This window comes from Agelaius phoeniceus, chromosome Z (genome assembly GCF_051311805.1).
Source record: "Agelaius phoeniceus isolate bAgePho1 chromosome Z, bAgePho1.hap1, whole genome shotgun sequence".
NCBI classification, from domain to species: domain Eukaryota; kingdom Metazoa; phylum Chordata; class Aves; order Passeriformes; family Icteridae; genus Agelaius; species Agelaius phoeniceus.
The window spans coordinates 20,888,017-20,913,278 of record NC_135303.1 but is presented as its reverse complement, the minus strand read 5'-3'; the positions used below and the strand labels follow the sequence as shown (position 1 = coordinate 20,913,278).

The following is a 25,262-nucleotide window of genomic DNA, read 5'->3' as shown; positions in this document are numbered from 1 at the left end:
AGTGTCTTGAACCTGGTTTCAAGTTTCAAGCTGCAAAGCTGAAGCACGATAAGGACATGGATGTATGTGGAATCAGTGTTGGAGGCCTTATGAAATGGTTTCAATTTTACAAACTATTCTGTAACTGCAGACATGTTATTTAATCTGTGCAGCAGTTCCTCATCTCTTAACAGTAAGTAGTGTTTCTCTTAGTTTTGAGTCAACCCAGTCACCAACTATGGGCTTATTACTTCAATATACATCAAGTGGTAGGTTCCAGGGTTTGTTTACCAGAGGTCCTCAAAACCCCCTGTGGTGTCAGCCTTGACATTGAGCATCTCCTTCCTCAAACATCTATCACTCTATTTCTTATACTCTAGATTTTTAAAGTTGTAGATTTCTGATGAAGATCTGAATCCTGTGTCCTCTAATGTGCAAGTAGAGGATGTATGATATTCGTGGAAACCAGCACCTAATCTTCATTTATGGTTCTGAAATTAGTTGTTTTGAATTTAAACTGATATTAGTGTAAAGTGAAGACTCAGAAGTTGGGGGAGACTGGATCTAGACAGAGCCTGAATTGAACCCTGTATTTGGGGATGGAGGGAAAATGTGTTCTAGTGTTGTAATATGGGGGTAGTTTGGGATGTTGTAGATTTTCCTGGAGTGTGTTAGTTAACCTACAAGTAGAGTGTAAACACATCCAGGCAGAAAGGTAAAGTTTGCAAAAAGTTGTGCTGTGCGCATAGCATGTTATTTTGACTCATTATATTGTCTAATATGTTCCTGTGACTAGTATTCTTGGTAGATTGCAGGAAGATTAATGCAGTGGATTTTTTAAAAAATTTATTGTGACAGCTTTTCTCTATTAGTATATTGCTTGTGGTTAAATACTAACTTTCAGGAATCAAGAAAAATGCCCACATATGGCATATATGTATATGGATGTATATACATTTTTTAATTGCTTAAAATGTAGAAAAATACCAGAAGGATATTAGGATATTTCCTCCACAAAATCAAAATTAAGTTTAGAGATATCATTGGGGTTTTAGGTTTGGTTGTTGTTTTTTTTTTTTTTTCAAATGGCTTAAAACTTGCTAGGTTATTTTTATTTGTACACGGAAAGGTTTGCAGGTATTTCTATTTTTATCAAATACATCAGTAACTTTATGGGATTGAGCACTATAAATTTCTGCTGGAAACAGGTATATAGGGTGCAGCAAGGCATTCAGTGGCTAAGAGGAATTGTACTTGATGGGTTCTGTTACAATGTGCAGGCTTTATTTGAGTAAGGAAATTAGTTTCTATGGGTACACTTTTAAGTAGTCTCTTGAATTGTGAGTATTTTAGCTCAGCTAGTGGACCTGCTGCCCTATATAAAAAAAACTGCCTATTTTGCATCTTTTTCCCTTCTCTTGTCTTGAGTTAAGGCAATTTCTTTCCCTTACAGATAGGAAGCTCTAGGAGTAAATGAAGAGACATATTGGCATCTGATTAGGCTGTTCTTCTAATAAATGCATTATTCTAGAGGAATATTAATGTAAGTTCACCCTGAGAGAGTGAATTCTGAGAATAATGGCTTAGTAGAGAGGCTAGATGAAGGGACAGTGATTTCTCGCTTACATTGGGTGGAAGTGGTTATAGGGCTTAGTGTAAGATTGTCAGAAGAAACATTTGATTTTAAAATGGTTTGTTTTGTACTCAAAGAGTATATACTCAGCAATTTAGTAATGTAAGTATAGCATATATATTATGCATGCAGCTGGTAACACTTTTTTGTTAGGAATGCACTTGTCTTAGCTAGGAAGCTGGTGGAATTGGTTTGAGTAATCTATGTGCAGAACTATGCATAACCTTAATAAAGATTGAGCGTTCAAATATGTACAGCTCCTGATCCTGAATATCAGTGAAGCAGAACATAAACAAAAGTGAGGTTTTACTTTTTGAGATACCTCAAGGAGTTGATGGCACCAAAGTGTAGAAACAGTAGAAATTCCAAAGAGGGAGGAGGTGAGGAGACTCTTGAGCACCAAAGAAACTTGCTGGTATCTGACGCCCTCCAAAGGTGCTACTTCAAAGTATAAAAAAGTAGTACCTCCTTTTATTGACACATGGCACTTTTTTGTGAGACATATGGTAACATATTGAAAGTGTTTATAAATAGTTAAAGGATAATTTATTCTGTCTTTATTTCCCTCATTCGTGTTGAATTACAGATAATAATGTATATCCAAAACATTTCATCTGCCTATGTTTTTTAATAAAAGCAGTATCTGCACAATTTTGTTTTACTAAGGAAGAAAGCATTAAAGGAAGAAAAGAGTGCGTGCACTTTCCTTAGTGCATTATTTAGGATGAAAGATTATACTGCTGGTAGGGAGGGGGAGGGTTGATGTAGAGTTGTAGGTTAACAGCTCATTGCATAGCAGGTGTTGGTAGAAGGTATTTGGCTTATGTGACCATGGGACTCTATTGAGGTGCAAGGATTGGTAAGACAGAGCAGTATCCACCTGATCAAGTGGGACAAGAGCATCTTCACCAGTAGTCTGGCCAAACTGGTATTTAGACTAGGATTTAGAGAGGAAAGAGTTGATGACCCTTAAATCAAGAGGAAAAGGTGGTGGACTGAGCTGGTATAGTAGGGATGATGATGCTGTGGAGAGGAGTCCTTGAAAATGACTAATCAGAGAAGATAGAAACCCACATATTTAGGTAAACAAAGAGGAAATGTCTGTACATACATAATGAGGCCAGCATTATGAGGGGGAGGATCTTAGACCTCTTCAGGGAGATTAGCTGTGGTGACCTGAGAATGCCTTTTCCCTTTGATGAATTTTGTAAGTTACTGTAGCAAGTTTCAGAGAATTTTTTTTTAACAACTTTAGTATTTTGCCCCCTCACTCCCCCCATTCCTCCCCAGTGTTATCATGCCTGTTATACAGACTGTTACTAAGTTAGTTTTTTTTTTTTTAAGATACTTAAACACTTTTCTGAAGCACATACTGACTTGTTATTAACTTATTTCTCTACAGGGTGTGATAGGTGTACAGTTGGTGGTTACCATGGTAATGGCTAGTGTCATACAGAAGATCATACCTCACTATTCTCTTGCTCGTTGGCTTCTCTGTAGTGGCAGGTAAGATAAGTGTGAATATGGTAATTATGCAACAGGGTGGTAAAAGTAAAACATACTGATCTTGTTTGGGGTTTTTTTAAGTAATTGACTTTTATTAAATTTATTACCATAGCATTGTTACACCTGATTTGTGGTCTCAAGGCAAAATGACAGTGTTGCTGTAAAAGAACGTACTTGTTTGTTGCTATTAATTGTATCAGTCACATAGTTAATTGTTGTTCAACTCTTATATTAAAGGTACAAGGTGCATCCTTTAATATTAAAAAGCTAAATTCAATTCAATATACTGAAGAATAAAAGGGTTTTCTTTTCCTCTGCACTCTCTCTGTGTTGTTGATAATCTACCTCCTGATTAACCTTGCATATGAAGAGTGCTTAGGTATTTATTAAAAATTCTATTCCTTTTTAATACGTCAAAGGACAGGATTAATATAAATTTCAGTACACTACTTCCTTGTAGCAATAGATCAAACAGACATAGTGAGTTGCTAGGGGAGCATTCCCTGTGTCGCTGTATCCATAATAACAATTTAAAACAGCAGCTGTTTTGAATATAAACCACTATGTTAAATATTAAAAAGAATCATAGGTACTGTGTGTTTTCATTTGGTAAGAGGAACACTTTGTACAATTAGCAGGTAGTGTGCTGTCTTTTGTAACTGTTAAAATTTTGAGAATATCAGATCCTTACTGCCTACTTTCTGAAGGAGTATCCTTGAATAATAATGTACTCCATAGGAGTATTAACAAATCTTTGCATTGTCTTTTTTCTCTGCATCTCATAATTATCAACTTGTTCCTTTTTAATATTCCAGATTTCATCACCCATCAAGTTCCTAATGAAAAGTAACTGTAAATGTTGTTTAGATGTATGTTAGATATAACAGAAAACAGTAATTGTCAGGTGAATGGCACAAACAGGAATCATACTTTAATTGTTGTGTGAAGTTTCACTGTTAACCATATTGGCAGGATATTGATCACCTTTCTTGTGCTCTAAAAAGAACATGGCACTAATCAATATGAAACTGGCTACCATTTATTTTTAAAGTGTGTCACTGTGAGAGTCTTTTTTATCAGCAATTATCCAAATTACATATTGTACCTTTTATGTCTAAGATTGATGTAAACTTTTATTTGAAAATTTAAATATCTAATTGCTCTTGCAAAATAATTTGTCAGTATTATGCCCATGTTCTTCATTTTTGTGAAGTTTTCACTTACAAGTGAAAACAAGTATCCTTGTTTTAAGGCATGCCATGTTCCAGCAATAGGGAGAAGTTTGCTGTTCAAATATTTTTCAAATCCATTTCTTATTTTATCTTCGCATCTGCAGATTGATAAATACTTCAAGCAGGATTTCAGCACTTGTGCTTGGGTAATTTTGCTCTTATTGAAGTCAGTGGAAATTTTATTATTGCCTTCCATGTTAGTAGCTGGTTGTTGCTTTTCAGTTTTCTTTTATATATCTGATAGCTATTTTAGTGTATTGTAATTTCAATATCTGATAGCTATTTTAGTGTATTGTAATTTCAGGCACTCTGAATAATTCCCTGAATACAGGGATTGTATAAAGAGTCAGAAATAATCCTGTGGTCTAGAAATAAGAATAAGTCAGAAGATTCACTGCAACAAGAATCTGAATTTTAACGATAGAAAGAAAAGCAGTTATTTTCTTAGTTAACCTGATAACTAAGGTTATCTTTTATCTTTAACCCATTTCTCCATAGTCTTTTTCCCAGTGATATTTGACAGACCTGTGTGGGTGGGGTGGGTTTTATAGAGGATTTTACAGACGTAAGCGTGCAGGTACAGGCACACTCCTAAAGCAGTCCATCTGTCTAAGAAAAAATTATCACCTGCTCCTCCTAACCTTTGTTAGTAAACTTCAACTAATCTTTGATATCTAACAGTGGTTTTTAAGTGACTTTGTTTGAATGTCCTGCTTCCAAAGGATTAGCAGGCAAGACAGATCTGAAATGTCTGTAGATAGTCCTTGCTAAATGGGAGGGAGGATAAACATGTTATCAGACAAGACAGAAACATTAAGTGACTTGTTTGTTTAAAGATGGCTGTTTGTGTTTATGGGAAGTTTGTTAAAAGGAAACAAAGACTTCTTAAAATCTAAAAGAATTGTTAGGATAGACAGATTTAAGGTAGTTACTTACTAATGGAATAAATAGCTATCATTGACTCTTGAAGAGCAATTTACATAAATTTGTTAAGAAATACGAACTTTTTCAATCAGTGCTATTTTCAGAACTTGAATGCAATTAAATAGATTTATTGAAATATTTGGCAGCCTAAATATCTGCATAGGCCTTGCATCATTTTTAACTAATAAAACATTCTCTACCAAAACATTGCTTTTTAAGTTACTCAGCTATTTCAGCTGCCATGTTTTCAGGCCATGTCAGGATACAGGGGAAAATGGATGTTTTGTTGTAGATTCGTTAATGACCTTTATTCAAATTAACTAGGGCATGTCTGTGTGTCGGTTGCTATTCAGACTGACTTGGATATGTCAAAGCCATAAGGTAATCAGTTGTGGGATTTCAGTTTTAAGCATATGTAAGCTAAAACAGATATAAACTACTTTATATTATCTCTGTCTTTATGAAAATGTTTGTTCAAGTCTTTTGGTTTTGAGATTTTAAATGCAAGATGTGTAGGGTTTATCAACTGAAAAATACCAAAACTCTTTATCCTATTGCTATCACTTGCAATGTCATTTTGTAGTATAATTAGGAGCAAATCGTGGTATAATTTGTGGTTTGATTTGTGTTAGCATGCTACACAGAACAAGAATTTTGTCTGTTCTGCTGCATAAGGTGCCATTTCTCTGTCTGTGCAGGAAAGATTTTGAAAAGTTTCTTTGCCACATAGGTGGCTTTCATCATTAGCATCCCAAGTACAGATCAGGGTGATGTGGTAAATGACAAAACAGGAGAATATATTTCTGCTTTTTCACAGTTGCTTTGGGTCATGTGAAGGACAGAAGTTAACATCTAGAGTAGTTTGACCTGGATGCAAAGCTTGTTTCTCTGATTTATTTGTGTCTCAGTCTTAAAGTCTTCTTTTCAGCAAAGTTTGCAAATCACAGATCCCTCAACTGTACTATACATAATAAAAATAAATTAATGAACTAAGTTTTACTTAGTACAAAATTGAGTTCATTTTTTTCCCCATCCAAAACTGTGTTCATGCAAAATTTGTGATATTTGCCATTTTCAGTTTTGGAACTGGCGGTGAATTCCTTTAGTGGAAATTTGCAGTGTGCAATGGTTTGATGGTCTGTTGGCTGGTATTAGCGTTCTTTTCTCTTGAAGAGTTCCCAGGATGAAGGCAGCCTTCCTAAAACGGAGCCGGGAATCAAGTGTTATTAAATGGCTTGAGATTGTTTGAGTTTTGATGCCTTCCAAATTTGCCTTTGCTAACTTTTTGAAATTGCATCTGACATCATCTCTAATTCACCAATATGGATTTGAATGGTCCTACTTGGTGAAGTTTTCTTTATGTGAGGTGGTGGTTGAGGATTCCTTTATCATGTATTGACCTGCATCACCATGTGTGACAATTAGTGGCCTTCTACTTCCACACACATTTCTCATGTCTGTCCTTGTTAATACTTGGTCTCCTTTACTGCACCATTTCAGAGTGGAGATCATAGTGATATGTGGAGATCATAGTGACTTCCCGCATCTGGACAGAATGTGGAAAATGCTTGTTTCAGCTACTAAAATTTTTGCCATACTTAGAAATTTAGGTAAAATATACCATCTTAGACACTTAACCATCTCTGTTTGTCCTCTTCAAAATTTCCATGCCATTTCTTGCCTTTTGAAATGAATGGGCAATTAATTGATCTATGAAAGTGATTGATCTATGAAAGTGAAAAGACTTGCATTGATCTATGAAAGTGAAAAGACTTGCAGGTCAATTATGTGTAAATTAGTGATTTTTTTAATAGCACTTTTTCTAGTAGAAGTTGAAGATATCATTGAGAAGTGTTTAAGGAAAGGGGTTACAATGTGCTCTGCTTAAGAAAAAACATTTGATTATGTTTGGTAATGATTATTAGATAATAGATATTTCAGATTCTGGGAAATTACTGGGTTTGGCGGGGATATAATATACTTTATTAAGTTGTTTAGAATATGGTTCTAATGAGTAATTGTAGTGGTATAATTATTCTAGTGAACTTTCCCACCTTATATGACTGTGTTTGCTGTATTTGATGATATCTTTAAAAGTTGTTGTTCAGAGACCTGAAGGGCTTTCATGTGAATTACAAAGTGGCAAAGCTTTCTAGTTATTTATAAGTACCTCATTTGCTGTAGAGAACTGAACTCTAGCTGTTGTTCAGTTCAGGTAGGGTTGGTACTGACACACAAAGGTGTCTTGCTTAGGAGTGACAAATTAGGTGTCTTAGTAAGTATATAAATCTGTGTTGTTATACAGTTTTTTGAAAGCCATGCTTTAAATTGCTACTAATGGTCTTGTTTTACTTGAGGTTTTTTTTTTCTTTAGCTTACGGTGGTATCAACATCCCACTGAAGAAGAACTGCGGATTCTTGCAGGGAAGCAAAGAGGGAAAAGTAAAAAAGATAGGTAAATACTCCTTTTAAGCTTGTCTTCCCCCACCTTTTGGGGTTTTTTCAGCATTATATGGTTCATCTAGTAACTTTACCAGGCTGCTTTTGTCTTAGCATGAGTTAAAAACTGCTAGTTGCATATGACTGCCCTGCTTGCATTAATTGTCACAGTTCTTTATCAAAACATGTTTTATCAGTTTAACAGAGTTGGACATTCCCAAATTGTGCAGAACTGGTTCATTTCTGCCCACAGAACGGTCTGTGAAATGCTAATTCAATGACAAGTTTTTTTAGTGAGTGTATGCATTTAGATAAAAACTGTGGAAACAAGTCTTAGGATTGCAGCTTTTCATCTTGAAGTGAGAGAAGAAAGATTTGAGTATATTAGTTTAACATAGGATTACTGTAAGCCACCACTCTTAACACAGCTGTGATAAAGGCAAATGGGCTCTTAGGATATATTACATTAAATGTTTCTAGTGAAGGGAGAGGGAAATATTAATCCTCTTGGACAAGACACCAATGTAGAACTTTATCTGGATTACTGTATACAGTTCCGATCACTTGTGTTCAAGAAAAATAAAATTTGTATGTGAACAGGAAAAGAGAGCTGCTGGGATCATCCAGGAAACAAAGTCTGTCTTATTCAAGGGGGCTAAAAGAGCTAGGCTTTCTGAATCTATCAAAAGACAACTGAGGGGATGGAATAGCTCTCTATCAGCTTAAGCTGGAAATAGATTTCTGGTATTCAGACATGAAGTTCCAAACAGCTGTACCAAAAGTACAGCTGCATCAGGAACTGAGACATCTTGAGGTGGTGGAGCTGTTCATGTTGATGAAATATGTCAAAATTGGCTTTGTTTTGAACCAGACAATGCACTGTGGTTTTCTTTTTGGCAACACCGGAGGTTTTTTCTAGCTCTGTTTCTTCTATCCCAGTATGAACTCCCTTATAAATCTTAAGATTTGAATTAATCTCTGCACTGCTCATACAATGTTAATTGTAATTTAATTTTTGTTCCTGTTTCCTAGCTCTTAAGCAGCATGGTTAGCAATTGTATTTGCCTCTTTTAGGTTGATAAAGACCTCTGAGATCAACCTTTGATCACATGTTAATTGCAGCCCTGAAGGCCACATCTACTCATTTGTTGAAAACCTCTAGGAATGATGACTCCACAAAATACTGCCCAAGAAGGGCAGCCCATTCCAATTCCACGACAAAATTCCTCTTCAGGTCCATCCTGAACCTCCCCTGGCACAGCTTGAAGCTAGGTCCTCTTATCCGGTTACTAGTTAACCTTGAGAAGAGACCATTCCACACGGAGCTATTGCCTTCCCTCAGGCAATTGTAGAGAACAAAAAGGCTCCCTGTAAGCCTCCTTTTCTCCAGGCTGAGAGTCCCCAGCTCCTTCAGCTTCTCCTCATCTAACTTGTACTCCAGACCCTTCCCCAGTTCCCTGTCCCTGGACTTGCTCGAGCACCTCAATGTCTTTCTGGTTGTGAAGGGCCCAAAACTGAACCCAGGATTCTAGGTATGACCTCAGCAATGCTGACTACAGAATACAGTCACTGCCCTAGTCCTGCTGCCCACAGTATGTCTGACACAGGCCAGGATGTGCTTGGTCTTCTTGGCCCTCTAGGCCCATGCTGGCTAATGTTCAGTCACTGTTAACCAGCAGCCCCAGATCCTCTTCCGCTGGGCAGTACTCAGTGACTCTGCCCCATCCTGTAGCACTGCATAGGGTTGTTGTGACTCAGGTATAGGACGCAGTACTTGGACTTGTTGAACCTCATGCCATTGGTATCAGCCCAATCCAGCCTGTCCAGATGCCTCCCAAGAGCCTTCCTGCCCTTCAGGAGATCAACATTCCCATCCAACTTAGTGTTTGGAAATTGACTGAGGGTGCCCTCCATCCCCTTGTCCAGATGATATATAAAGATCTTGAACAGGATGGGGCCCAGTACCGAGCCTTATGGAACACTATGAGTGACCAACTGCCAACTTGATGCAGCATCATTCACCGCCATTCTCTGGGTTAAGTTGTTCCTTGTAAAGTAGTAATTTTTTTTTTACAACATTCCTTAAAATTAAGAATGTCTTTTTATCTTAACAGTTTTCTGTGACAAAAATGAGGCAAAATAATTGTGAATAAGAACATAATTAATAATTATCCGTATAACCGGTGATATTTATTCATATGTGAAATAACTTAATTTATGTAATTATAAGTTTAAGTCCACCCATAGGAGCCTTAAACTGAAAAACACAATTGTACTGCCACGTAATAATTGTGCCTTTGCTCTTAATTGCCTTTCCTCAGCCTTGCCAGTCTTTTGCAATAGTAGTAGTACGTGTTTGTACCAGGGTGAATGTTAATCAAAGGGGAACATAAAACTTCAAAGAAACTGAAGCAGTAATGTGGAGGCTTAAATGATGTTTTGTTTGCTTTACTTGTTTAACCACTGACTGAATAATAATTTATTTTTTAATGAATGAGTGTACCTCTGTGTCCTTGAAAGAAGTGACTCTGGTTTGTGAAGAGCCATGGTTAAGTGGGAATTGTTCCTGTCGAGTCGATTTACTGATTTAGGTTGCACAAAATGGAATGTACATCTTCTGAGTCATCCCAACAAGGAGATGTGAAACAGATAGTGTGAGAGAAATAAAGATGTATCTGGTTTATACTCCCCATGATAAAGAATATTTTGCAGGATAAAGAATCGGCTTTGTCAAGACTATAGTCTTGCAAAGTGTATTACCAGCTCCTTAAATACACTCTCAGTCTGAACTAATTTAAAGAGAAATGGTTAAAGGAGATACAAGGAGCTTGCTTGAAAACTTGCCTTAGAAACAGCTGTAGTGTGAAATTTTAGTTAATTTTATTCAGTGCATATTACCCTTCAGTGTATTATACTGTAGGCTTTAGGACCACAAGAATATTAGGTGGGTTTTCTGCTTCTGAATTGTTTGTATTATACAAAATGGTTAGGCTTATGAAAAGATCCATAGCTACTGTGATTTACTTTGAACTAAAGCATTCAATGATCCTAGGTATGTCCTGTCTGTTCTGTGCCTCTTGGATTGCCTGGGATAATTAAAGTGTAGGAACACCAAGTTTTGTTGATCTGATATGCCTTCAGTGGTAAAAATGCTCATCTCACTCAAGATGATAGTACTCCTGGATACAGGTAGTAGGAAAAAAATCAGGAGTACAGCTGCAGGCATGGAAGTACACAGGAGCTTGCAGGTTGTCTAGTCCTTGGGCAGTGTTTGGGACTTCTTTTGTAGATTTGCATAACTCAATTTTTTGGGTAATACTTTAGATTCCTATCTATAGTTTGTCCATTAAAATTCTTGTGCTTCAGGTTATACTAGGCATAAATATAACCTGAAAATTTTTATTAGTTTTCTGCTTGTATTTTCCTCTCACATATGAGCTGAGATGAAAGCATTCCTGAAAACTAAGTTTGTGATTGATTTGATTTCTTTTTAATGCTTATATTGCAATAATTTGTTTTCCTATGGAAAGTCCACCTCTCCTTTTCTAATTTCAGAGGTGATATTGTAAAATGTGGCAGTTTATTGTTTTCTTCTAGCCTTTTAGAGGTCTTAAGTTTTAGGTATGATTTTTTAATGTAGCAAAACATCTTCTGATCTCCTTTAATGATTTTTTTTAATAGTTTGAGAAGGAAGTTTTACACTAGTTACTAATGCTGGACTCCCAGATTAAATTCTTTAACTTTGTTAATCTTCTTTTAAGAGTGTGCTGGGTTTTAAATTTAAAGTCTTCCAGTATGACCTTATTTCAGGGAAGTGAAAATCATGATATTGGTATAGTTCGAGAGCTCCAGATGAAAAGCACCTTTTGGTCTAAATACACATCCTTTTAGATTAGAAAGATGCCTTAAATTGCCTTGCTTGATGGTTAGTAGGTTGGACCTTTCAAAGACCTAGGTTAGTTTAGCTCAGCTCATGTGATGTACCTTGTTGTGACAAGAAGGACTGATGCAAGTTTTTTTTTCTTTTTTTTTTGACATCACCCTGTAGCTCTAAATAGATAAAATTAGTTGGCTGAAATAAATACTGTCTCCTGGACCTTGATCCAATGCATGCTCAGATTGAAGGAGCTGGAAGCCATTTAAATCCATACCACAGTAGTATGTCAGAGTCTGTCAAGTTATAGCTGGAAGGCATTGACATATCTGGTTGTTTTCCAAGATTTTAACTTGAAGTTCTACTTTTAGTTAAAAAGATAAAAATACTTGTATTTGGGGAAAAAAAAGCATTCTACATTTTTCTAAAATTTGAAATGTCATTCTATATTGAAAAAATTTATTTTGTCATACCCATGCTTGTACTATCTATTTATTTATTTATTTTACAGAAAATATAATGGTCATATTGAAAACAAACCCTTAACCATTCCAAAAGATATTGATCTTCATCTGGAAACAAAATCTGTAACAGAAAGGGACACTATTGGTAAGACTATGCAACAATAATACATTATTTCGAATATATCCTGATTCTTTCTATCAAGTGTTTATTTGTAATTAATGCTGAAATGTCCTTTTTGTAGAATGTGAATGAATAGAATGCACAGCTGGTCATAAATGAGAAAGCACGTAGTAGGGCTGAGTCTCCTTTATTGTTCTATGAGTGACAGTTAATAGCAGTGTTGTGGAAAAGGATGAGTAGATGAAAGCCAACATAAAGCACAACTTTATCAGTTATAGCAATATGAGACAGCACTGAAACAATCACATAATTGTCTATTCAAAATAGAGTATTTAACTTTGTACAAGAAAATAATAATTGGTAGATGTCAAGTCATACTTTTTGCTCATCTAACATAGGATATGTGCTATCGTATTGGAACCTAAGCCCTTTCAGCCATACATCTCAAGCATTCAGGTAAAATGCTTAAAAACAGCAAGCGACAGTACAGAAATATGCAGTATTAAGTGTTTTGAAGGAAGTGGAAAGTATTACTATTATTTTTTAGATGGTAATTTTTGATTATTAAATCATAATCAGTTGTTCTGTACAGAAAGGTCATATATGAGTATGTATGTGATACATATTTTCTTTCTACCTACATTTTTATATTTATGTGTACTCTGGATAAATATAGAAAGAAAGTATGTATATTCTCAGCTTAAATTGTAGGAGACAGCATGTGTGTAACATAAATGAAGTTTTTGAAGTAAATAAACAAAACATTCACAAGTTTCAATTAGTGTTACTTACCTGAAATTATGTCATGTAATTGTCAACCTGAATGATAGGGTTTGACTGTGTTTGAAAAATAATATATACAATTTGTTTGTAAATCTAACCAGATAGTTATTTCAAAATAACAAGTGTAGGACTTGGAAATATTAAAGTTTGCCCAGTTTCGTATCTTTGCCAACAGGTAGCTTGTAATCAAGTCAAACGTTCAGTAGTGTTTTCTCACTTTAAAATTGTGTACATGTAGGGAAGGTGTTTGGGGGAGACAATTTGTGTTGTCACAAATGGTTCTTTGGAGTTTCCAATACCTAAGGGAACTCTCTCCATAACATCTAGCCTGTATGCGACACAGTATGATTCCCAGAATTTTTACAGTGAAGTTTACACAATGATTATTGCTTTATAGGATGTATTAACAAAATCTTGATGAGCAATCCATCAGTTATCTTAGATAGTGGGGTTTGTAAAATAAAAAGAACTGTTTATTTGTAATATAGTAAATGATAGCCAGTGAGATATCAATCTTTTACAAAGGGTCAAAACAAACCATCTTACCTGGAATTGCAGCCAGACTCAACTGGAAAACCATTTACTCTCTGTGTTGTGAAATCTAAATTATGTATGCTTTTTGGATTTAGGATGTTAATGTATAAAAGCTGAGGTGATAAAATAGTAAAACCTCACAGCCTTATAAATTTGAGTAGTTATGAAGTATTGGATGACAGAACTAAAGAATGACGTTCACATTGTTGAGTAACTTTTTCATTGTTACATTTCACTTGGTTGATGTTGGTCTACCTAAATTTCATTTCAATACACTTAATACACAGTTAAAAACCTTTTTTAATTGCTTCTCCATTCCATATATATCAGTAACTGCCTTAAAACATATCTTTAACATTCACAAACATATATTTTTCAGCATTGCATTACTTTCCAGAATATCAGTGGTTGGTGGATTTTACTGTTGCAGCTACAGTTGTGTATATGGTGACAGAAGTCTACTACAGCATTATGAAGCCCTCACAAGAAATGAATATCAGCATAGTGTGGTGTCTGCTTGTCTTGGGTTTTGCAGTGTATCCTTTTCTCTTGTGTTGAATCCCCCTCTACTGGTTCCAAATAGTTTACATAATTGTGCAATTCATATAAGTCTCCATGCCACTGTTGGGCAGGACACAAAAATATTTGCCATTTGGAAAAAGGGTCCTGTAAGCTAATGTTATTGTTGAATAATATATACGCTGTACGTGCTCTCTGCAAATGCTGGTATCATTAGCTTGCTAACATTAATACCAGACCATTTAGGAGAAAAATGCATGTATGCAAAGATAGTTAGTGTTCATCTGTAGTATGTAGTGGTTCTAAACTAACTTGATTTTGTTCAATTTGGGAATCAGAAATGGTTATGTGTACAGAAAGTACAGCTTTTGAAGAAGTTTGGAAATTTAGTGTGAAATTTAGTTAGAAATTTTTTTTCCAATATGTTTAATCTGATGCTTCTTGATCAGAATAGCACAGTGATGTGTATACTAGTTTACTGCAAAAATACATGTGTGAATTCATAATTTTAAAATACATTCAAGGTATTCTTACAGAAAATAAGGTATGTAAACAGTTGTAGAAACTGAGCTCTGTGAAAAGCTAAACTCACCTCTGAAACTGAGGGAAACAGAAGTGGAGTATTTAGGAAACAGGCGTTATCAAACCATAAAATGTTTGTTTTGTTACGGAGGAGGCAGTTAATTTTTTAAATTTATTTTACTGGAGAAGGCATTATCACACATAGATGCTTGCATGGTAATTAACTGTGTACCCCATACGAATCCAGACTTGTGCTTTAGGGAGGAAAGTTGCAGTTTAAAGATATGATCAGAGATAAAGCAGTGGAATGGAATAAAGGGCTTTTAAGAGAGCAAATTATAGAAAGGTGAACTGGAAAGTGAATTGCTACAGCTCCTCTGCTCCTTCAGCAGCTGAGAACAGATAAAATGCGAAGTTACAGTTGATAAACCTCTTGAATATTCAAAATTGTTTCCTCTATATAAATGGCAGCTTTAAAGCTTCTTAATGTGTTGTGGTTTGGTCAGTTGCTTTGTAATATCAGCAGGTGTTAGATAAAACCTTGAACTCTAATGTTTGGTTACATTTGGCTAAGAGTTCTGAATATGCTTCATGCTTGCCTGTCCTTGATAATTATTAAAAAGTGTGATGCCTTTATAGCATGGACAGGAGTTCTTTTCTAAGTAGACTGGAGCACAAATCATAGAATTTCTCCAGAATTTTTTCCTTGTAATGTATAAAAACTTGCTAGAAGAGAATGTCAACTCACATTTGGGAAAAAGAATGTCAGTTAGCATGCTTCCAGATCAGGTATTTGCCCTTAGACATGTCAGTGAACAGATCCATGGTCCAAAAGGTGGTTTTTCTAGTCTGCTGTGGGAAGAAAATCAGTGTTTGGCTCTTGGACACCTTTTAATTGTATTATAGGTATAGTATAGATAATGTATAATTGTTACTGCACATCCTTTGTTTTATTTTTTTTGGTGTGAGGTTGAGAATTTTAGTTTAGTTTCTGCAGAAGGAAGGAGAAAGAGGTGGCTACTGTTTCAAAAATCAGAAGATTGCCAACACCTTTCACTCCGATTTTTAAGGATGAGGGGGAGTTTAATAGAACTAATGGAAAAAAAAGCTTCTAATACAAAAGCCACAATGTACTCTTAGATTTATTGGTGACAATGCCTTGTTTGCTTCATCTCTTGTATCTCGGGAGTAATCAATTTAAACAACCCTATAGTAATTGCAATTCTAGGTGAAACAGGGTTGTGAATTGTATATTGTAGGAAGAGGTACAATACAGAGGGTATTGGTAACAATTCCTGTGGTCACTGGAACCTAGTTAGATGAGGTTTCAGAAGGGGTTCATTCCTGTATTGTGACATCAGGCTTTTGGGATGCAGAGAATACTTAAAACTTACTCAACTACTCACTATCTCAGTATGTTGAGACCAGAAATTATTCTACAATAATGGAAGATTCAGAAAAATTTGGTTGCCTACGTATTTTTGACAGAAAGCAGTCAACATGATATGTTATAGTTAAATATAGAGCAATTTTGTGTTTTATTGACAAGAGTTTCTTCCGTTTCATGCTAGTGTGTTAAGAGGTGAAAAGTTGTACTGAGGATACAGAGCAAGTTTGCAGATGATAGAAAACTGGGAGGAGCTTTTGACTCCCTTGAAGACTCCCTTGAAGGCAGGGTGGCCCTGCAGAGTAACCTCAACAAATTCAAACCCAAAGAGATATGGGCAATCACCAGCCATTCTAAGTTCAACAAGGGAAAGTGCTGGATTCTGGACCTGGGATGGGGCAGCCCTAGTTGTATGGGCAGACCATGGAACAGGAGCCTAGAAAGTAGTGCCACAGAAAAGGACCTGGTGCTGCTGGTTGACAGAAAGTTGAGTGTGAGACATTAGTGCGAGAGTGTGAGACCAGCTTGGCCAGTTTGTCCTGCGCTAAGTTTGGCCAGTTTGTCCTGTGCTAAGAAAGACATTCAGCTATTAGTGTCTAAATAAGCCACGAGGAGAATGAAGGAGGGGAAGCTGTATGAGGAGTGTCTGAGGTCACTTGGACTGTTCAGCCTGGAGAAGAGGAGACTGAGGGGAGACCTCATTGCAGTCTACACCTTTCTTGTGAGAGAAGAGAAGGGGCAGACACTGATATCTTCTCTGTGGTGCCCAGTGACATGACTCAAGTAAATAGCCTGAAGTTAAGTTAGGCCACGGAAGGCCTGAAGTTAAGTCAGGGAAGTTTAGATTCAATATTAAGAAAAAGTTTTCACATGGAGGATGATTGATCACTGGAACAGGCTCCCTGGGGAAGTGCTTACAGCACCAAGCCTGACAGTTCAAGAAGCATGTGGACAGTGGTGTTGGGCGCATGGTGTGATTCCTGGGGATGGTGCTGTGCAGGCCCAGGAGCTGGATGATCCTATGGGTCCTGTCCAACTCAGAATGTTCTCTGCTTCTGTGAATTCAGAGTTTTCATGTGTTTTAGTAGGAACAGAAGATGGATCTTTTTCACTTCAATATATGAACTATAAAATTAAAGAATTCCATAATCGCAGCAGTTTAAAAAATAAAATTATTTTTGTAAAAGGGCATATCATGATTTCTACAATGCCTGCAACTAAATACAATATGCAAAGTATACAATTCTATAATGCCTCTTGTGGGAAAAAAAAACTAAATGAAGGGGGGAACAGCAGTTGCAGGCATTCTATTAACTTAGCACTAAATACTTCTAAATTATTCATTCAGTACATCCTGAATATTAGGTCTTGCAATGGAAGGAAGCGATGAAGCAAGCAATAATGTTTCAATCTTCTCCAACCCAAAAATAGAAACAGTGGTGATTATTTAACTAACAGAGGGTTTCAGTCATGTGTAGTTTGCATAATCATGGATCTATTTACTGAGTTCCAAATCTGCACTGTAATTTTAGCATGCTTTCTTTTTCCTCCTTGAATTTTCCAAATCCTTCAGGCACAATCCATACTTGAAGTCATAAAGTATCTGGGGGTTCATAAATCTGATGATCGATTAGGTTGGTTGGTCACAAACTTATTAAGTCCTTTGTATAACTTCAGGGTGTTTTCAATTTGTGATTAATGCTGCTAGCTGTAAAAAGAGCCTTGGTTTAAGCATGTGTTATTAGAGAAACAACGTCCAGAACACAGTCTGTATGATCTATTATGTACTTCTTTTTGGGATGAGTTAAGTCTTCCTTTTGATGTATCAGTGCTTTCTGTGAAGTATAGAGGGGTCTGAAGGTGATTACTGTATGAGATTAGAATTCCTAGATGCTGTCCTTAGACCACATTGTGCACATTAGGATCTCTCTGCATATACATGAAATTCAGCAGTGTGTATGTTAAATGTGTGCTGCCTGTTGAAGCATAATCATTGTTTCTTGAGAGATTGATGACTGTTCAAATGTTTTACTAAATAGATACAACCAAAAATGTTTTCATGTACTCTACGTATTAATATTATTTCAGTATTAGAAATAGACAAATTCAACTGCGTTATTGCATAGTGGAGATAAAAAGTGCAACAGATTACACTTAAAATCTTTTTTTTTCCTTTTTGTCTGTATTTTTTTCAAATCACGTAATGCCTGGAATTATCTCCAAATACTTTATTTAAATCTGGGCTGGATATTGCATACCATTTAAATTATAATGAGCTGCAGTTCGTAGTAATAAGAGTGTATAATGAAAAGTTTATCCTAATCTGTTACACTTGATAACTGATTTAGAAATGTGTAAAAAAGAATACTTAAAAAATATTTTTAAAACACCCTGATAACAGAGCAGGTGGTGTCTTAAATATTTGTCTTCATGGCAGTAGAGCTAGATAAAAGGATGCTTGAGGAAATGGCTTAGTGGTGAACTTGCTGGTGTTAGGATGATGGTTGGATTTGATCCTAAAAGTATTTTCCAAACAAAATTATTTATCTGAAAGGGGAGAAATATAAGTTCATCTTTTCATGTGTCTTCTTTCTTACTATTAGTAAGCCTAGATCAAAATGCTACTCCAGAGTACTCCTGGCTACGCATTATGAGATTATTATGCTTTAATGTGTTCTGTAATTTAACCTGAAATCAGCTGAACACATAATACCTTCCAAAGAAATAAATGCACATCATAGAACAACCCTGTAGATGAACAGAATAAAATTCTTAGTTATAAGATTCTTTGTTATTTTACAAACTTAATTTTCCTTGACTTTTTTATTATGTAGTAAGGTACTGTTTTCATTGACTACCCACTATTTCAAAGTTGAAGATGGAGGTGAAAGATCAGTCTGTGTCACCTTTGGTTTTTTCTTCTTTGTGAAAGCCATGGCAATACTCATTGTGACAGAAAACTACCTAGAGTTTGGATTGGAATCAGGTAACTCCTTTCTTTAGTGTTTGAAATAGCTGTAGTGATCGCATGATCTGAATAAAATATTTCCAGAGTTATTGAGAAAATCTGTGTTAAAATGAATGCTGTAAGTGTATGTGCTTCTAAGGAAATTAGAATGTATGTGTGAATGTATGTGCTTCTAAGGAAATTTGCTTTGGAATGAAGATTCTAGATAATATCCTGTACATTTTCCTACTGTTCTCTTAAATAGTCTATTTTTTGCCTAGGTTGTTTGTTTTGTTAATTGTATTTGCCCTCCAGTTACAGATTTAGCCCTTTTTGACTTTCATAGTAAAGTGTAGCTCCCTTACTGGAAAATAATTTAAAAAGTTATCTTCTTTCATCTTCCCAAAATGTTCAAATATTACAGATGTTGTTAATCAAGCTTTACTTTATTGTGGCCAACTAATTAGCACACGAAAGAGCCCTGTTACACATATGAAAAATTGTTTAAAAGATTACTTGTTACCTAGCATTTTATTTCACAAAAGGGATTCTTTGTTTACTGTAATAAAAGAAATATATATGTCCCTGCAGGATTCTCGAATTTCTCAGAAAGTGCTATGCAGTTTCTCGAAAAACAAGGTTTGGAATCCCAGTAAGTTTCTGAAAATACACTTGTCTGTTTATATGTCAACTTATAACTTGTCTGTCTATATGTGAATTTATGAACCATTTGGATTTTCTTTGCAAGCCTTTGTCTTGTGTGTTTTGCTTTTGTACATGATTATAATGCCTACAACACTTTAAAGAGATTAATGAAAAGATCTGAAAGTACCCACAAGTAACTGAAATTGCATTAAAGTTTTCTTTTTAATATGGAGATAATTACTGACATTTTGATTGTCAGTTCATAAAATATAGTTCAAAACTGTAAACACTTTTTCCACAGTATTTCCCTTCAAAAAGGATTGTCTAAATAGAGAAGTATTTTTTGTCATTCCTAGGGCATGTAAGAGGAGGAGTGTGCAAAAGCTACAAGACGGAGTTTGTGTTAAATTTTGCATTAGGAATAAATTGTATTATTCTTGTTTTCATGTTATAGCTGTGTTCCGGTCATGCAAAAACATCTGCTTGCTGCAGGACATCCAAGCCTCATATAGACTGTTAAAGGAGCATGCCATATCTTGTGATGTTACATAAATACACAAACACTGTCATAGGCAGGCTTTGTATATTGCAAAACGGATCTCTGTTACAGTTCCTTATACTTGTGTGCTAAAATTTAGGGACTGCTCCCATTTCATCACTGGGAGCACATTGAATGTCTTGCTTGGTAGGTCTCAAGTATCATGCAGAAGCCATGGCATATCTTTATTTTTGAGGAACAGAAGCTTCCTCAAACTAGATCAGTGTAATTTATGAATAAACTCATGGGATACCATTAACTGAATCCCGTATGTTTCTTAGCCTTTCTTCAATATGCTTTCCTAAACTATTGCAAAGTCACTACCTTCTGTATTCACTTTCATGTTGTTTGTTTAGTTATAAATTATTGCAGTGCTTTGCCTTTTTTAGCAGTACCCGAGTTAATGATGGTGTCACTTGATAGTTTAGGTGATATAGATTAAGAAAGAATCTGAAACTCATTTGAATCACTAGATTTGGTTTTGTTCCTCTTTGATCTGCTAGTTACATTTCACTGTAACTATGATGGTTTTATTGTTTGTTTGAGGGTTTTGTTTTGTTCTCTTTTTTACTTTGTGTAAACCTGTATTTGTTAATTATGTGATTAATTCTGTGATTTCTTTGATCATGGATACCTTTCCCGTAGCTTTTCTTATGTACAATACTAATCACTTAAAAGTGACATGTTAACGACCATGTGTGCCTTTCAGATAAATCTGTGAAAAGTTGCAGTAATAACAGTTTGATAGAGATTTTTAATGGATAATGGTAAAGTGTCCATTTTGTCTTCAAGCAGTTAAACTTAGGAAACATCTGTTCCTCTTAAAAAGACAGTAATGAAATTCATTCTATTTCAGCTATTTCTGTTATATAATTTGTTGCTAATTGCAATATAAAATTATTCTTTTTTTTCTTCTCTACTAACAAATTAATATCTCACAGTCAGTAAATTAGGTTTTCTGTTTTTCTAGGAAATAAATAGATTATTTGGTTTGGTTTTGAAAGTATTATTAAAAAATTTAATTTCTGATTGGTTTTTAATAATGCTAGTATTTTGGAGGAAGCCTATAGAATACTGTTGGCTTTTTTTATTAAATATTAGATACTGTTGGATTGAAAGTAGTCTCTGATACTCCCCGCTCCCCCAATGTCCTCCCCAAGAAAATGCTTACTTCCTTTCTTTTCTTTTAGGGGTCCTGTGTCTAAACTAACCTTCAAATTGTTCCTGGCTGTTCTGTGTTCACTTATTGGTGCTTTTTTGACATTCCCTGGCTTGCGACTGGCTCAAATGCATCTGGATGCTCTGAATTTAGCAACAGAAAAAATAACACAGTAAGAGAAAATATATGCAAATAGGTATATGCTACTCAGTCTTAAAACTTTTATGTCTAAAAATGTCTAAGCAAACTATTCCAAAAAAAAGGTAGTGACTTAAGACTTCTGTTGCTGCCTGCTTTTCGTATCTTGAGCAGATTTGCCACCTGCCACTTTCTGCTCAACCTGTGCTTTGCCAGTCTGTTACATTCTTTGCCTTGTAATTAAGAGTCTCAATTAAAGGAGCTTTCCTTTCCTCCTGCAAAAGCTCCACCATGAATGTCTCTGTGTCCAGCTTTCTTTCCACCATCATGTCTTTCCAGAAGTTAAGATAACCTTCAGGAAGTACAAATATGACCACAGACTTTTTTTTTTCCACCCACACTTACAGATGGGCATTATTCCTTTAATAAATTTACCATACGATAAAATGCAAAAATGACCCAGAATATTTAATTAGGGTCATATGTTAATACCGATTTAAAGGAGTATTTTCATTTTCAGCCACCCTTCCATTTGGTAGTAAAATGTTCTGTCCAATTTAACTGTTTCTCTTGAGCATTTTCTGGTTGAGAGGGTGAAACTCCAAGTGGCTTTCAGAGATCTTGACTGTTGATGTTTAATACATGATAATGACAGATTCTGCAGCATAGGGCAGTTAAGGTATTCAGTCTGGTAAATTTCCTAAGAGAACCACTATGTTTTCCAGTAGGAAAATAATTTTTGTTCAAATTGCAATTTTTTCCTTTCCCTTCAGGAATGCCCAGCTTAAAAATTATTCTGTTTGAAGTGAGTCCATCAGTCTTGGTAATTTATAAGCAAGTATACTTGCACTCAGTGTAGTTTTCTATGTAGCAGCCAGCTATTGGATTGTTTTATCTGCTGTTACATTTTTGTCTGTGTGTAGACTGTGACTGAGTCCCTTCTTAATCTGTTCTTTCCAGACAGATAAACTACTTAGTTCTTAATTGCTATAGTTCTCACTATTTTAAAATTCTTTATGTCTTTTCTCTAAGTATTCCAGCATCTTCCGTGATCAATGGACATAACATCCTAGGCAGAAATATAAACCCTCTGAAACAAAAATCCATTAATTAAGAACTGAAGGGCAATTAATATCCACTGAAGTGTGGTTATGAAAATTAAAACTTCTCTAGCTTCTTTAGATGGTATTGGAACTGGTTGTTGAAGATAATTTTGTTCAGCACCACCAAGCTATTTTTGAAAGTCTACCAATATTTTGACTATTCAACTGGAACAATGTGAAAATTACATTAAATGGTATTAAATGGATACCATGATAAGGTATCCATATAATTAGATAAATCCATTATAAAGAATATTTGTCAAGTGATAGGTTCTAATAAACCTGAACAACATAACTTGTCCTTGCTGATGCATTTTTGCTAGTGTTATTGACTACACTTGTTTGACAGGGATTAAAGAGGGGGGTTGTTAATGAGGATGACTTGTCACTGATAGAAAGCTCTCTAAGTTGGGTACTAAAACAATGTCTGTCTTTGCAGTCAGATACATAATCTACTTAAAAAACCCCAACCAAAACAATTGCAAAGAAAAAGCCCACCAACTAAACAAAATACAAAAACAACTAAAACCAAAGAAAAAAACCGTAATCAAACTAAAAGCCCCCACATCCTTAAGCTGCCCAAAAAACCCACAAATCTCTCTTAAAACGAAAGAACCAAAACTAAACAGCTCAAAAATATCCAACACAAAATCTATTCCGTAATGGAATGGAACACTTAACTTGCAGGGAGCACTGACCAAAAAAAGCCCCAAAAGTTAAAGGCTAATGATCAAGAACCATCTTACTAATATGTTCAAAATTATTATTGTGATTCTTTTATGAATGTAGGAAGTTCATTGTTTTTAGGTAAACAGAATAAAAATCATCTGGTGTCCCTTTTGGTTTTGAGAACTAGTTTGATTTTTTTTCTTCAGCAGTAGTATCCTTACTTGCATATATTTGGAGTCTTCTTAACAAAGTTGTACAATTTTCATACACGTTTCCTCCTTTGCCAGAGTCTGCATCAAGAATATTTCAGCCTTACCTCCTGTTCCATTAAACAAAAACAAAACAAAAACAAGAACAAAAAAAATAGAGATTCCCATCACCCTTTGGCACATTGCAGTCCATCACTCCAGTCCATTAACTCAGTAGGATCTCCTAAATAAGTAGAAGCTCAGGTAAAAGGCTTTAATAATCTAATTAAATGCTTTGGACTGATCCTTGGTGCTGTTGCATTCCCCAGCACCACTTAATAGCTAGCAGGGCTTATTTCTTCATCTGAAACCGAAGATTTAAATTTGTGTTTGATGACAGCTTCTGTAATATGCAAACATTTTAGTGGTTTTAGGAAGCTTGATAGTTTGTAATCAAGAAGGTCTTGTGTTCTTTAGAACAGTTTTTGATTACATAATTTTTTCTGTAGTGCAGAAGTACTGTAGTGAAGGTAGAGACAAACCTGATTCTGTTAGTGAGGAAACACTGCACTAACAAAACAACCCAATCCCTTCAACTGTTCTCATTTCATTTTAGTAACAAAAAATGATTGGGGAAAATGGGTTTCAAAATAGAGAATAAGATTCAGAAGTTTAGAAATAAAGAAGGATATTAATTTAAGGGAGAACTCCAAAAACTATTATCCCCTTTTAAAATTCTGCTAGGTTGTACTCAACGATTACTAAAGAGTACTACTTTTATTTTTGTTGTGCAGTTTTCTACAGTATTTTTTTTGGTCTGAGTATCTTTAGTGTAAGTACCAACTTTAATCACGGTTTATAAATAAAATGCTTCATTAAACTGTGTAATCTGACCTCTGACAACTGTTCATCCTGTTCTTTTTAAAGCCAAAATCCAGTGTGATTTCACAATATATAATGTTACTGTTTTGTTGAAATGTAAGGCATACCTGTAAAATAGGGAAGAAATTTTCTTATTTATCTTTCTTCCAATTATTTTAAAGTTAATATTTCTGTTTTTGAATCTGTATATACTTTCAACAGTGTGGTCATTGTTTTCATTTACTAAGTTCCCTGTTTTTTTTTCTTTTTTCAGAACATTGCTACATATAAACTTCTTGGCACCTTTATTTATGGTTCTACTGTGGGTAAAACCAATCACTAAGGACTACATTATGAGCCCGCCTTTGGGCAAAGAGAGCATTCCTTTGTAAGATTTCATTTAAATGTTCTTTCTGGGGTATTGAGAACAAAACATTGTCTTAGCACTCTTTGCAAGTTGAAGAAACATGAAAGACTTTAGTAGCATTGGCTGTCAGAGTTATTGTGGAAGGTGCAGCTGAATTATAAGGAGCATCTCTTATTTCAAAAGAATGAGTTGCAGAATGTTGAGTGTTGAGGTGGTGGTTCCCAAAAAACTGCTGTCTCTTGATGACTCCATGGCAGTAATGTGTTGTTTTTTGTAGGGGTGGAATACCACCTCTCTACCTGCTGGAACCTTATATCTTGGATATTGCTGTAGGAGAGAAGTGGTTTCAGTGAAAACAGTCAAGATATGTTGGCATGAGAACTAAGCTAGGAGGTTTGTCTTAATATTTACATACTGATGAAGTGGTATTGAATTGATTGGTAAAATATTTAAAATATAGAAATGGAAAGAGTTTCCAGGAAGAGTGGTATTTGAAATGATGTATAAGTAGAGTTGATTGTCATTGTCACAATTAGTCTTGCTAATTCAAAATAGACTTGAAAGAGGTGAGATAAGCTTCTAAAGTGATCCCGTGACCATTGAGCTATTACATAAAATACAACAGATATACGTATTTTGTATGTCTTCTGTTCCTCAGTTTGTCTTAAAATGAGGGTTGAGCTTTTACTGGGTATCTCAGGTAACTGAAGTACCCATTTACAATCTAGTA

The 25,262-nt window shown here is 35.3% G+C and overlaps 1 protein-coding gene across 5 annotated transcripts in view; it reads left to right on the top strand.

Moving 5' to 3' along the window:
• Nucleotides 1-25,262, top strand: part of TMEM161B (transmembrane protein 161B) — a 36,869-nt gene that overhangs the window by 4,734 nt on the left and 6,873 nt on the right. For 3 of the 5 annotated variants that reach the window (XM_054651518.2, XM_054651514.2, XM_077171887.1), the window contains 8 exons: nt 3,015-3,118; nt 7,649-7,729; nt 12,099-12,196; nt 13,869-14,025; nt 18,752-18,903; nt 19,456-19,516; nt 21,238-21,378; nt 24,440-24,553. In XM_054651518.2, the coding sequence (XP_054507493.1) occupies nt 3,015-3,118; nt 7,649-7,729; nt 12,099-12,196; nt 13,869-14,025; nt 18,752-18,903; nt 19,456-19,516; nt 21,238-21,378; nt 24,440-24,553 (908 nt within the window). Of the gene's footprint in view, nt 1-1,432; nt 1,523-3,014; nt 3,119-7,648; nt 7,730-12,098; nt 12,197-13,868; nt 14,026-18,751; nt 18,904-19,455; nt 19,517-21,237; nt 21,379-24,439; nt 24,554-25,262 lie in introns of all 5 variants that reach the window. The other 2 variants (XM_077171889.1, XM_077171886.1) reach the window with 2 other exon arrangements.